Genomic DNA, 12,944 nt, shown 5'->3' with positions numbered 1-12,944 from the left:
GAGAGAGAGAGAGAGAGAGAGAGAGAGACAGAGACAGAGACAGAGAGACAGAGAGACAGACACACACAGACTTGGCACTTACCATGGTTGCCTCCTCGATGACAGAGTAGTCGGCCTGCTGCAGGTAGCGGTGCAGGATGTTACAGAGCATGCAGGAGGGATTCTCATGCAGATAGCGAGCCCGTTTAGTCACACGGTTGTACTTGCTCCGGATCGGGATGTGGATGCTCTTTTTCTGTTGGGGAATGACACAAAAAAAATCAAAGTCAAAGTGTAAAACTAGTGCACATAAAAATTCAGGAAAACTAGACGGTCCATAGAACTGGTTTGATAAAAGAAAGAAAAATGCTGGTTCTTTAATGCCATCAGATGATACTGGACTTCCTTTACATGTGTGTGCATTTGTTCGGGTCTACGGGTGCATTGCTGACCTCAAGCGCTTCGGTCATGATGCAGCCCATCACGGCGCACACGCGCAAGGTGCCCTCCAGGGTCAGTTTGCGGAGTGAAGATTTGAGCTGGTCGATAGGGACCAACCAGGCTCCGATGGCGGGTGTGGCTGTGCTGAGCAGATTTAACTGCCTGTAAACAGAAAAGAGTCACTTTTTCCATTTTTTAATACTGTTCCACAATATATCGCGATACATCCCTCCCATTTCTGCTAATTTAATTTGTCATCAGGGATGTTAAGAACTTTTGCCATGTTTTTATACCACAACTTTGTTTCAGAATTGGTTTCTTTCCCCTAATTATCAACTGCAGACATGAGATTATGTGTCGGTTAGTTGACTTCTGTAACTGACCTATTAAGACAGACAGGTTTGTATCAGCAGCAACGTTGGTGTTGTAAACAGTTGTCAGGGGACATACAGGTATTTTTTATTTTATTTATTTTTAGGACAAAAAGCATAAAATATTGCACCCATGACACAATCTCACTGCCAAAACGGACACTAAAAGCCCAACCATGTGTCACTGTTATGTTTTTTTTTTGTCATATAGCTTGAGCAGAAATCCCTGGACTTACTACATGGAAAAGCATTTGTGTAAAGAGGTCCGTTTACTGCGTCAGAGTCGTACCTGGAGATGGCCTGTGAGGGTGAACGCACGTTAGTGGGCGCAGCGAAGCTGAACCAGATCTCCCTGATGGTCAGCTTCATGCTGCTGGAGTCAGGCGGTGGGGGCATGAGGGGGAGGTCCTTCTTCAGGTCGTCTGACTCCACTCCTTCATCCTACGGAGCACACAGATGATGAGTTTCAGTATGGAAGCTTTCGAAACAGATTCACTGCCGCTTGTCTTTGTGATTGATTACGGCTTTTGATTTGCAGTCAAAGCCGGTTTCAAGATCAGAGTGGTTTGCTCCCAGTTCGATGACGTTAATCTCATTTTTGCCTCATTTATTTTGAATAAACGTCATTTATTTTGAATAAATGTCTCTTCTTTCTTTTAATACACATCTGAACAAGTCTTAGCGAACTAATACTGAGTGAGCAAGACAATTATTCAAATCTGAATTAAAAGGCTGGCAACAGGTAGGGATATTTGATAAAATAAAAATGTAAAAATGCAGAACATATGGTGGAAAAAACATACAGATGAATATTGCACAATTTTTAAGACGGGGGTGTATGTGCGCATCTCACTTCAGATCAATGCACTAGAGAGCTTTGATTCAGTTGACACGTTCACATAAACCTGCACCTTCTGTGACATTTAGGTGCGTGTGAGCTTGCCAAGCTACATTTTAAGCCTACAGCTGCAGATAAATTGAAAAAGAAATCGGCTCAAAGAGAATGAATTATGTCCTCACAGAAGTGAAAGTTTGAGGTCGACATCGGCAGAGCACGAAAAGCTTTTTGTGCGTTTGTCGGCCTCATGAATATCATACTGTGACACTCAAATGTCACGGTAAAAATGTTGAGTTCGAGGAGGGTCAAAGCTGGTTTGACGTCGGTTCCAACCTAGTTTGTTTTTTAACTTGAACCCTTTTATTTTATTTTTTTGTCCCTTGACACTTCACATTCAACATTTCTCACCTGGTCGTCTGAGTCTGAGTTCTCATTGGCATCAGAGGCGGGGCTGATGGTGTCATGTGGCAGGTTGTCATCGGAGACATCGGTGCTGTAACCGCTGCCCGTCTGAGAGCCTGTCGACCCGTTGGACTTGGACATGCCCGTCTTCCCCCCGGTGTCCGAGCGTCCCATCACACCAAACGAGTTGTAAAGAATGGCTCCAGACTGACGGCCCCCTGCAACGAAAAGCGCAATGCATTCAAATAATCTGAACACAAATTCCCCTTCATCCCTTGTGATACAACTCATCTTTAGATGTTGTTTAAGTCCCTGGGTCTCAACATAAGGCATGCCTTTAAGTTTGTTTCTTTTACCTTTGACCGTGAGGTTCTCAATGCCACATTCAAACATGATCCAGCCCCATTTCTCAAGAGACGTTGCTAAGCGGCCAAGATCTGCCGCCGTGGCCTGGGCGTCGGTTTCATCCACCATGGAAAACTCCTCCATTTCCTCCAGGCCAAACAGCACTTTGGACTTCTCAAACGGGATTGCTGTGATAGCACAGGTTCCAATATCTAAAGCAGAAGAAACAACCTGTTTAAAATGTTGCTTGGTACTGAAGGTCAAGTTATGCACACTGTCATCGGAAACAAAAAGAGATTGTATGTAAAACGTTAGTGCAGCGCTTAGAAAAGACGTGCACCAGACCTGAACCAACCTGTGGAGTCGAGGCCTCTCAGCTGGCTGTGGATGCGGTGGACGTTGAGCCTGGCGGCGATCTCTTTGCCTTTCTCGATGCCGGCGTTGGAGCGCAGCGAGCCCGAGGACTGAGGCTGCATTTTGGTGGCCGAGGCGTACTTCTCCAAATTGACGGACGGACGGCCGTGCTCCAAGGTGTTGGGCGTCTCCTCCACGATGCCCCTGAGAAAGAGTCGGACAAAAATGTGCATTTGGATTCAAGTTTGAGTGCCCGTGTGCTGTGTACTACTTTTGGAAAAAAGAATAAGTTATGAATAAAAAAATAAACATCTATGTGAATTATTGCCAAATTCCTAGAGATCGCCATCGTACTAAATTGGTTCTAAAATGAATGGTACTCCTGAAAAAATGACATCCCAAGCGACCTCAACTGAATGTGACAGATGGCATTTTAAAGGATGTATAGCAGGTATATTTGTCATGAGCACATTTACTCCAAAAAGCGCAGTCATTGCACCCACACGCCCCCACAGAGACACAAGAGGAGGAGAAGAGAGCCGTTACCTGTTCATTCTGAACTGGGTGGCAATCCTGTCGAAGCACAGCGCCACCAGAGACACATGTGTGACGCACTTACTGGAGCAGGACGGTGACCCCTCCTCGACAGAAGCCTGAAGCAGGCAAAGATTGACCTGCAGGAAAAAGAAAAGGAAACAAATAAACAACTCAACCCCACTGGGCTGTAAAATATTTTTCTCTAACTTTAGAAAAAACACGATGCTGCGGCCACAAATGAAAGCATTGCCCACAAGAAACTCTATAAAAGAAGACAAATTGCTGTTCCACTGGGATGAATACAGCAATAAAACGATTAATATACTGTGTAAAGCTATTTTTCCCCCCCAACTGCAAGATTGTTTTGGTAATTCTCAACATGAAGATATACAGCTTGCGATAGAAATCAATATTGAATCAGTTAAAAATGACAAAACCCATTCACTAGTGCAAAAATACTTTATCTTCTATTCAGTGGGATAAAAAAAACAACAACTGAAGAACATGAATGGTTTTGATGGCGCAGTATATGCTACATTACATAGGAGGTACTGTTGAACATTGTATGTTCTTTGTTTGAATGTAAAGCGATGCTCAGGATTCAGTGCTTGCTCTTGAACCCCTCCTGGTTGGGGAACAATTGGCTGGCCTCTCATTATTCCAGGCCACGGGTCTCACCTTGGGGATGGAGACGTTGGCCTGGAGGCCCTTGATTTTCACATTATCCGGTTTGACGGACAGGTCGGTCTGGCCGTGAGTGATGTTCAGGGAGCCGGGGGTCGTGCCCTCGGTCTTGGACAGCTTGTGCTCCTGTTTGCCTGTTTGGCTCTGCGTGGATCCAGATCCAAAACATCTCATCAGGCAACATAAGCCACTTTTAAGTTGGGAAGCTGATTCGGGTCAAACCTCAAAACTATTTAGAATATCCGTCCATTCATTATCAGCATAGCTTAAAACATTTAGAACAGAAACACTTATTTTATACTATTAATAAATAACAAGTGACACATTTTCTGCAGGAATTACGGGTTTCCCTCCGATTTGAATCAACTAACAATTAAACCAACATTCCAAAACCTCCGTCATGATGAATCAGTATCAACACATCGAGCGACATTGCTTTGTTTGGTGTACTGTTGGACTTACGGACTCGGTGACAGTGGACTTGCTGATCTGATAGGCTTCGTTGAGGACTTTCCCATGCAGGTCATCCAGAATGGTTGCAGGATGACGGATGCTGGCAAAGTGGACCATGGATTCAATGTACCTTAAAAGGGGACCAACCAGACAGAAAGCTGTAAACAATTGTTGTAAAACTATAGCATTTCATAGGGTTGTAAATATCTTCGTAATAAAACTATGACTATATCTGAAAAACTGTTCCATCAGAACGGATTCTGGTATAAAAATTGCCCTTTCCAAGCGTAATCAAATTTAAGATGACGGTACTTGAAGATTGGCCTCTCTTTAACCTTCAAGCTACAGTTTACACATCTCCACCCCGCCCCAGCCAAGAGCTAAGTGCTGATCAGGCCCGTCGTAAAGCCAGCATGGTTGGCCTTTGGCAAACAAGAGCCACACTGGTAGAGAACCAAGGGTGAGACTCGCCTCTGAAAACACCATGGGCTGAATGTCAGAGCCAAGATGCAGTGTGCACAGAGATTACATCGACTTAAAGGGATAGTTACATTTTTGGCAAGATAAAGAACATCTGAAATATCCCTTTCACAACACAGGCAGATCAAATTCAAAACAAAAATAAAAAACTATGTCAAGCAGAGTTACTACCTGTCCAGGGATTCGGCTACAAGGGGCGTGAGCACCACATTGACGGCTCCCTTCACCTCCACAATGGCAGTGGTCCTCGTCTGAGCTAAGGGCTGCTCCAGAGTCCAGTCTTCTGTCGTCGTGTCCTCATCCGTGTTCTCCATGGCTCTCTTGTCCAGTGGGGTATATGGTGTACTGTGGAGAAGCAAAGACACAGTCTTTCATCAAGCATTATATATGATACAAAAACACAAAATTAAGACCGCATGAATTGCTACTTAAAATAGACAGTGTGAAGGAAGACATATACTTTGGGTGCTGTTGAATATACTAATATACACAAATACATACTTTCTTTAGTAGATAGGTTTTTTACAGTAAATAGACTACATTAGGATGAACTGGGTGAAAACAATGTGGTTTAAATACCTGTTGTTCTCTCCCATCAGCTCAAGTCCTCTGTCCAGTAGAGAGCTGGCAGAGAGGCCCTGCCTTATCACCTGCAATGTTAAAGATAACATTAAACTCTAAAACCCATGTCCTGGGTGTGACGGGGATGGACACAAATCATCTAACCACTTTAACAACCAATACCAAGGCAAACATCTGGAAGTTTAACTGTAGTATATACATGCTAATTACCTAGCTACATGTGCACAGAGACCGTTAGTAATTAGTCAAAAGACCTTAAAGCTTGGAACAGAGAGCTGGTCAAAGGAGGCAGCGCTCTCCTCACTGGTGGGTGTGTCCAAATCTAAGGGGCGGTGCAGAGACGACTTTGAGGTCCTCTTATTGGTGGGTTGCTTGACGGACCAATTTGAGACCTGGCAGAGGCGGAGTGGAGAGCGTTTTAATTGGACAAAAAAAAAACAGCAGTGAAAAATGTATGCAAAGTAACACTGTAGACATGCAAACAGAGGCATTTGTGTGTATCAGGAAAGACGTTACTTGGTAGTGGGCAAGGTAGCTCTGGTAGCAAGCCATGACGTGGGGCTGGCGGGTTACGGGGCCGGGTTCGGCCGTCTTCTCCGTCTCCACTGAACTCTCTTCCTCCATGGCCAGGGCTGAGACGAAGGAGGCCTGGGATGTGTGGCTGGGCAGGGGCTGGGGGGGCAGCGGGGGCAGCATCGGGGGCATGGGCAGGGGGCGCGGCTCGGTGATCAGATCCCCGTTGAGGACATAGGTGAGGGGGCCCTCGACGCTGTGGTAGATGGAGCTCCGGCTGGACGAGGAGAGTAAAGATATTTACACACGGGCACCAGATGAATGTGTCATGATGCGGTTTAAGCCGGTTAACAAACAAACAAACTGCCAATGCATGATTGAATGTTTTAGTGGCCTTTTGCTGCACTAAATTGACGTTTCGTTTTATAGCTTATGATATACATTTTCTCTGAATGGCGGGATGGCTGTTAAAGGGACAGTTGGCATGTTTTATTTGGAGGTTGAATGAGGAACGAATATATAGCCAGTTTATTATTTGCAGTAGACGGCGGTCAGAACGCTCCCAGATTGTAGAAACTGACAGAAGTCCCAGCACGGGATTAAAGCAATGAGCTGCTGTGGATAGGGGCGGCAGCAGGACTGTATTTTAGCCACCTAGAAAAGGACCACCAAAGAAAATCAATAGCAGTTAAAGTGAATTTATAGTTCACATATTTTCACAGTCCTACCTTGCTGTCAGCTAGCCCTTAGCTAATGCTCTCATCGAATCGCAACTAACCCTTGAAAATACCAGTCACACGATACAACACAGACAAACTAACCGATCAATACAGCGGTAGGCTCCGGTGGTCTGCTCGGTAAAATTACTGAGGGGTCAAGGGACTCCTGTGGCTTTAACAAAAAGCATAGATGACAGCTTCAGTTCCCTGTTGGAACAAAGCTGCCTGAAAACAAGGTAAAGTGGTGAAAATATTCTAAATATAGCGGATGCACTCAACTGATATTGATTTGTTGAGGTGGCTGAAATACGCTTTGTTGCTGCCCTGGGCCCTAGTGGTACATTGTACATCTGTTTCTTCCAACATTGGGTGAGCCACCGACTAATATAAGATAAGTACCTCGAACCAGCCCACTTCAAAACATCCGGGCTATCCCTTTAAGAATGGCGACCAGCCAGAATCAATGTCAGCTCCTTTCTGTGTATGATTGCACGGTTCCTGAACGGTTCAGCCTTACGTTTCAACAGGCTTGTTGTACCAGGAGAAACCTTTCACGAGACCGAAATTGATTATTTGTGTTGGAGTGGCGGCTGCATCAATCAAAAAGCGTGTCGCAATCAATGTGAGAACATCTCGGGGTAATGGAAAGATGACAAGGTATTTGCAGAGCAAGACTGAAATCCAATTTGCAAAAACACAGCCGCAGTAAGTGGCCGCCCATGGATCAAACATCGCATTTGCCACAGCCCTCCCAGATCACATCCATCCTTGAATGATCGAATCACGAGTAATAAAATGGAAAAAGCTGCGACGTGTTCAGCTTCGGGCGAAAGTTGCTTAACAAGATGAAATGCAAAACTTGCCGGGCATTAACCATAAAAACGTCATAACAACGTTTATGCATTCCGGCTTATGTTGTGCCATAAAGACATTTCGCAATCATTGCAAAGATGTCAGAAGTCATTTGGCGCAATTGTTTACGGCCTGTTTTTCATTTCACTCTGCAACGGTTTCCAAGTGAATGCTGATAAAGACCTTGTAATTCCTTTTACACCACGCTGTAATAACAATAATATATTTTCACAGTAACATCCCTTTCAAAAAGGGGAATTGGCAAATTGAAGACACTTTATAAAACACAACATTCCTGCATTCATCACAGTCTTAAAATGTAAATCATAAAGCCTTCGGACTGGGCCCTTTATCGTTATGTGAGAGGGTAACACTTTAAGTCACAACTTGCTGGATAGGTCATTTATTGACCTGATCTTACAGTTACTGCAAGCGGTCAAGACTCTGACATCACCTTAATCCCGTGCTTAGCTTTGTACTTGATCTGACCGTGTTCCAAACCCTTTAACTTTGACAACTTTTCCACCGAGGCGGAGCTTAATGTCCTCCATTACATTGTGATTCGAGCTGACCTGTAGTTCTCCATGTGGTACGGGGGCTGCTGCGGCTGCTGCATCTGCTGCATCTGCTGCCTCCTCTTCTTCTTGCGACCCGGGTACGTCCCCGGGCCCTCGTCAGCGCTGCTTATTGGCTCAAAGTCCTCGGCGGCCGAGAAGTAGGCCTCGCTGTCGGCCACCGACATGCTGGAGTCCGCCGAGCGGTACTGGTGGAAGGTGTTGGAGTCCGCCGACGGCGTGAAGGGAAAGGAGCCGTAGCTCCGGCGCTGTCGCGGGGAGTCCAGGACGTTCTCGTCGCTGCGGGACACATCGCTGCTGAACTGGACGCCTCCGGACAGGACTGGTGGAGGCTTGTCGGCGAAGACGGCGGCCGACAGGCTCTTGGTGCTGCCCAGTCGGCCAGACTGCACGGACGACTGGCGCTTGAGCGGGGAGCAGAGGGGTGAGCGCACTGAGGAGCGGTCCTGAGAGCTGTTGGGCGAGACCGGCGAGACCATTTCTGGAAACTCCCCTAAGGTGCTGCGTAGGGAGAGAGGAGAACATTTTACACCCTTGCTAAAAACCCGGCTTGTGTTGGCTTTCAGAGATTCCTACAAAACATGTCGCAGTATATGTCGCTCCGACATATAACCTTGTTGTTGCTTACTCAGCAGGGCTTTTGCCGTTCATGGGGAACATGCGGTCCTCTGTGCTCGGCGAGGGGGTGTCCCTCTCTCCGGCCAGCAGGGGCAGCGCGGCACTAGAGGTGCTATTTTCTTCCGAGGACGAGGCGGAGCTGTGGGAGCGCTGGGGCACCTGAAGACTGAGGTGTTGCTGGCCACGCCTCTCAGGGAGCTCAGGAGGCAGGCAGGGCGAGTGCGTGTCCGTCTTCAGTCCGACAGCTCTCCCTAAGAAAACATGCATTTGATTGATCAACTGTCAATACTTTCAGACATGTGCTGTTTGTTCTGCAGCAGTACGATGCATTCATTCTCTATTTTTAATTAGGGAGCTACACTGTAAAGAAAACGATTTAAAAAAATCTCAATATATGATCAAACATTTATATGTAATGAACATTTTCATAAAATAAGAGCTATAATATTACTCCCAGCGGTCCCTGTGTTGGAAGAGTAGCTGAATTTAACATAACGGATATGAACTACTTAGAATCTTGCTTGGGGGTCCACAAAACAAAAACCCTTAAAAAAAAACTCTGGGGATCGTGTCAGGAAATCTACATAACATTTTTCTGCAAATGCATACCATCCACTTTGGGCGTTTCCTTGGTAATAATCCACTCGCCCGGCTGTAGCAAAGACTGTCCATAAGACATGTCCGGCTCTGCACTGGAGGTAGAGAACGCAGACGAGGAGGACGGCGTCAGCTCCTCAAGCTTGAAGAAGTCCAGACCCATGTTGGTACCTCCGAAGAACCTGCAGCCGCCAAGGCAGCCACAGCGGTTCCTGCTGCGCTTGTTGCGAATGCCAGCCTCTTCTGGCCACAGGAACCAGAGTCTGAAGAGAGGAGAGGAAAGGGAGAGACGGTCAAAGCAGAAGGTGGAGTTGTCTGTCCGCCTGTGAGACTTTCAGGCTAATGTAGATAACATCTTGCATTAGTCTCCCTTTCTTAGTCAATAGCTGATAATCATTTTGTGTTTTTGTACCATTAACGCAACTTTATTTTATATACATTTGTTTTAACTCCTGGAGACAATAGCAGTAGTGTCATGGAACGAAGACGGCACTTCCCATGAGCGCCACTGTCTTGTGTCATTATCTGGCTAGCGCACTGCGTTCCTTTTGGAAGCGAGTAAAACAAAGACGCAACTTATTTTTGAGACTAATAAAAAAAAATTATAATTTTTTTTTTAAACTGCTGTTACTCGCTTGTTGCACTTTGGTTGCTGCGGTGCTTGTTTTGCTCGATGACTGTGGCTAACATTAGCCACGTTCTTCAGTTAATTCCTGTTGTCTTCGCTGATCGTGCCCCAGTACAAGCCATAACGTCAAAGTACAATGTCAAAAATAAAATCTATCAAAAGACTCCTTCTGCTTCCTTTTAAATGGCTCCTCCTCGTACTTTGACTATAAAAAAAAGTAAACATAGGCCATTTTGGTCCCCTTGAGTTTCATGGACTTTGTTGTTGCTTTAACGTACACTCTGAGGATCATGAGCGTACGAGCAGACACACTTTAAACTTTCTCATAACCCACACACACTCAGGACAATTAGCTGAAGTAATAAGAAACATCATGTCCAATTACAAGCAAGAAAATCTACACTGATAATTGCTCCCTGCAGACCTTTTATGAACCCTTAAATTATGTTGAATTCATTATCACAGTAGTCCAACCGCTGATTATCGCAAATCATAAGCCGATCCGATGAGAGAAAAATAAATCATCTTGTTTTATTTAAACAGACCTGTTGAACATTACGAGCTGATCGTCTCATGACCGTATCTGTGAGTCATTATACAGAGGTGTGATGCAGCCAGTGAGTCACTTCTACATTGAAAGGAAGTTTCAGCACTGACGATTTTCTTTTGTACATGGTGTTGTTAAACGATGTAAATATAAAAAGGTGAACAATAATGGACAAAAGTATAAATGAAAAATATCACAATGCTTGTGACGCACAACAGTCTGGGTTTTCCTACCTTTTGGTGTGGGCGTCGTGCAGCTCCAGAAAGTGCCTCTGGACTTCACATTTGGCTGGATGGTCAGCGGCCAGGGCAATGTCGGCCGTGATAAGGTTGAGGTTGACCGAACCCGCCTCCAGCCAGACGGAGCGTCGCAGCAGAGCGGGCTGCCCGAGACCCAGCGGCTGACCCAGACCTTGACCGGCCGGCTGCAGCCTGGCCGCCTCGTTGTGCTGCTGCTGTTCAATGTACTGCCGGATGTTTACGTCTTGCACCACGGCGCTGATGCCTTCTCCCACTGCCTGGTTGTGCAGGTTGCAGTTGGCGACATGAATGATGGCCGTCTGGGGAGGTTAAAAAACAAAAAAAAGGGGAGGGAAAAATCTTTTCATATACCAAATACCATATGGAAATGGATTTAGATGAGTTCAAGTGTTATAAATAAATATATACTAATTGGCGGCAATTACCTTGATGTTGGCAGCGCAGCCATGCTCCACAATGAAGAGGTCGACTCCATCCATGGCCAGTCGGGTCATGGTGTACTTCAGCTCCTCCGATGTGCGACAATGACCTGGCAGGCAGCTCAGCTGGGAAAACAACCAGCGTTTAGTACCAGAAACTTTTCCGTGGGTTGCAAGGGAAGCCATCTTTAATTTAGTCTGGCTGCGTGCCATGGCTGGTAGCCACAGCTGCTCTGTTGTCAGAAACTAACGATGGCTCTCGGGCGAAGTTTTTAGACAATATCCTTGTTAGTATTCGGAAACAAACAAGGCATTTTGTGAAGCAGGCTTGTTTTCTCTCAAAGCTACTTCATACACCACAGTGTTGTGTCCGTAAGCCATGTGTGGTGGCACATCAATAGTTTTACGTTAGCAGCTGTGCTGATACAGGCGGTCTCTAGCAGCATGAAGAAAAAGTGGGCTTTCTGAGTCATGCATCATTAGATAAAGCTTCGTAGTGGTCCCCTTTTATTATCTGATGTCATTCGCACACTTCCCTTCGCAATGGACAGTTCAAAATCTCACAAAAAAAAGCCATAATGAGCTGATCCGTTCGCTTCCAGTGTGAGAGTCACACACAAACACCCACGCACACACCCACGCACACACCCACACCAACGCTGGAGAGCGACACACACACACACACACACACACACACACACACACACACACACACACCAACACCAACATACACACACACACACACACACAAACGCTGGAGAGCTACAGCAGATGAAGCGAAAACTGAGAAATGAGGCTCAGCCTATTTGTACCTTGGCATCGCAGATGCGGCGGTCGACACCATGCTGGCACATGACGGAGGGCTTGGGCTGTTCCAGCTGGAACTCTCGGGACACACCGTGGAAAAGGAAAGTCTCCCCCCACTCTATCATACTGGCCACCTAATAATCACAAGTGCACAAAAGGGGCCGTTAGTGCTTCAAAACAATCGATGGATACATTTACTGCGAGGGCAAATGCACAAACAGAGAGCAGAAGAAATACAGTCATCGTGGGTGGGGGTGGACAAACGGAGTACAATCAAACATAACACCGCCACGAGCTATAATATAAAAAAATGATGGCTTGTTCAGACACTCGACAAAAACTGAACGTTATAAATGCACAAAAGGTGGCTCATATTATACTGTGCAGGTTGTTTGTTTTTTAGAAGAGCTTTACCACAGTCACACACACACACACACACACACACACACACACACACACACACACACACACACACACACACACACACACACACTCCCACTCAGCTGACCTAAAGATCTGTGATGTAATCATAATCGTCATACTGCACGCATTTATCCCTTCACACATTCTAAATCGCTCTTTTACATAAGCCACACACAGACGCACACACAGACACACCTGTGGAACTGTGACCCTGCCCGTGAGCCCCCCAGCCTGCATGTCGATGAGCCAGGCGTACTCCAGCGTGTCGTTGCCCTGGGTGAGGCCCTGAGCGGAGAACATGGCGTGGGCCCTCATCTGCAGGCCCGACAGGCTCAGGTGGCCGTCCCTCAAAACCCCGTCCGCTGTGGGACGCTGTGGGCGAAAAATACAACACACACACACACACACACACACACACACAAACACACAGTTTTTCATCTTATGATCACCAACTTGTGTGGTCTTATGCTTAAGTAGAACATAATTCTATAATATCCCTGCTCATGCCACACATAACGTT

At 46.1% G+C, this 12,944-nt stretch overlaps 1 protein-coding gene across 1 annotated transcript in view; it reads right to left on the bottom strand.

The window, feature by feature from the left end:
• Window positions 1-12,944, bottom strand: part of kiaa1109 (KIAA1109 ortholog) — a 69,225-nt gene that overhangs the window by 41,155 nt on the left and 15,126 nt on the right. The window contains exons 22-41 of the mRNA XM_068579829.1: window positions 12,620-12,796; window positions 12,007-12,135; window positions 11,201-11,320; window positions 10,749-11,074; window positions 9,353-9,603; window positions 8,754-8,994; window positions 8,123-8,626; window positions 5,983-6,256; window positions 5,721-5,858; window positions 5,464-5,534; window positions 5,056-5,229; window positions 4,414-4,534; window positions 3,946-4,095; window positions 3,277-3,404; window positions 2,732-2,934; window positions 2,388-2,588; window positions 2,038-2,249; window positions 1,081-1,232; window positions 432-582; window positions 83-235 (exon numbers count right to left, since the gene is read on the bottom strand). Coding sequence (XP_068435930.1) covers window positions 83-235; window positions 432-582; window positions 1,081-1,232; window positions 2,038-2,249; window positions 2,388-2,588; window positions 2,732-2,934; window positions 3,277-3,404; window positions 3,946-4,095; window positions 4,414-4,534; window positions 5,056-5,229; window positions 5,464-5,534; window positions 5,721-5,858; window positions 5,983-6,256; window positions 8,123-8,626; window positions 8,754-8,994; window positions 9,353-9,603; window positions 10,749-11,074; window positions 11,201-11,320; window positions 12,007-12,135; window positions 12,620-12,796 — 3,876 coding nt within the window. The remainder of the gene's footprint in view (window positions 1-82; window positions 236-431; window positions 583-1,080; window positions 1,233-2,037; window positions 2,250-2,387; window positions 2,589-2,731; window positions 2,935-3,276; window positions 3,405-3,945; window positions 4,096-4,413; window positions 4,535-5,055; window positions 5,230-5,463; window positions 5,535-5,720; window positions 5,859-5,982; window positions 6,257-8,122; window positions 8,627-8,753; window positions 8,995-9,352; window positions 9,604-10,748; window positions 11,075-11,200; window positions 11,321-12,006; window positions 12,136-12,619; window positions 12,797-12,944) is intronic.

Source organism: Clinocottus analis, unplaced genomic scaffold (assembly GCF_023055335.1).
Source record: "Clinocottus analis isolate CAN_PGR_092001 unplaced genomic scaffold, fCliAna1.0.p SCAF_17, whole genome shotgun sequence".
Classification (NCBI taxonomy): domain Eukaryota; kingdom Metazoa; phylum Chordata; class Actinopteri; order Perciformes; family Cottidae; genus Clinocottus; species Clinocottus analis.
This window is presented reverse-complemented; position numbering and strand designations above follow the sequence as displayed.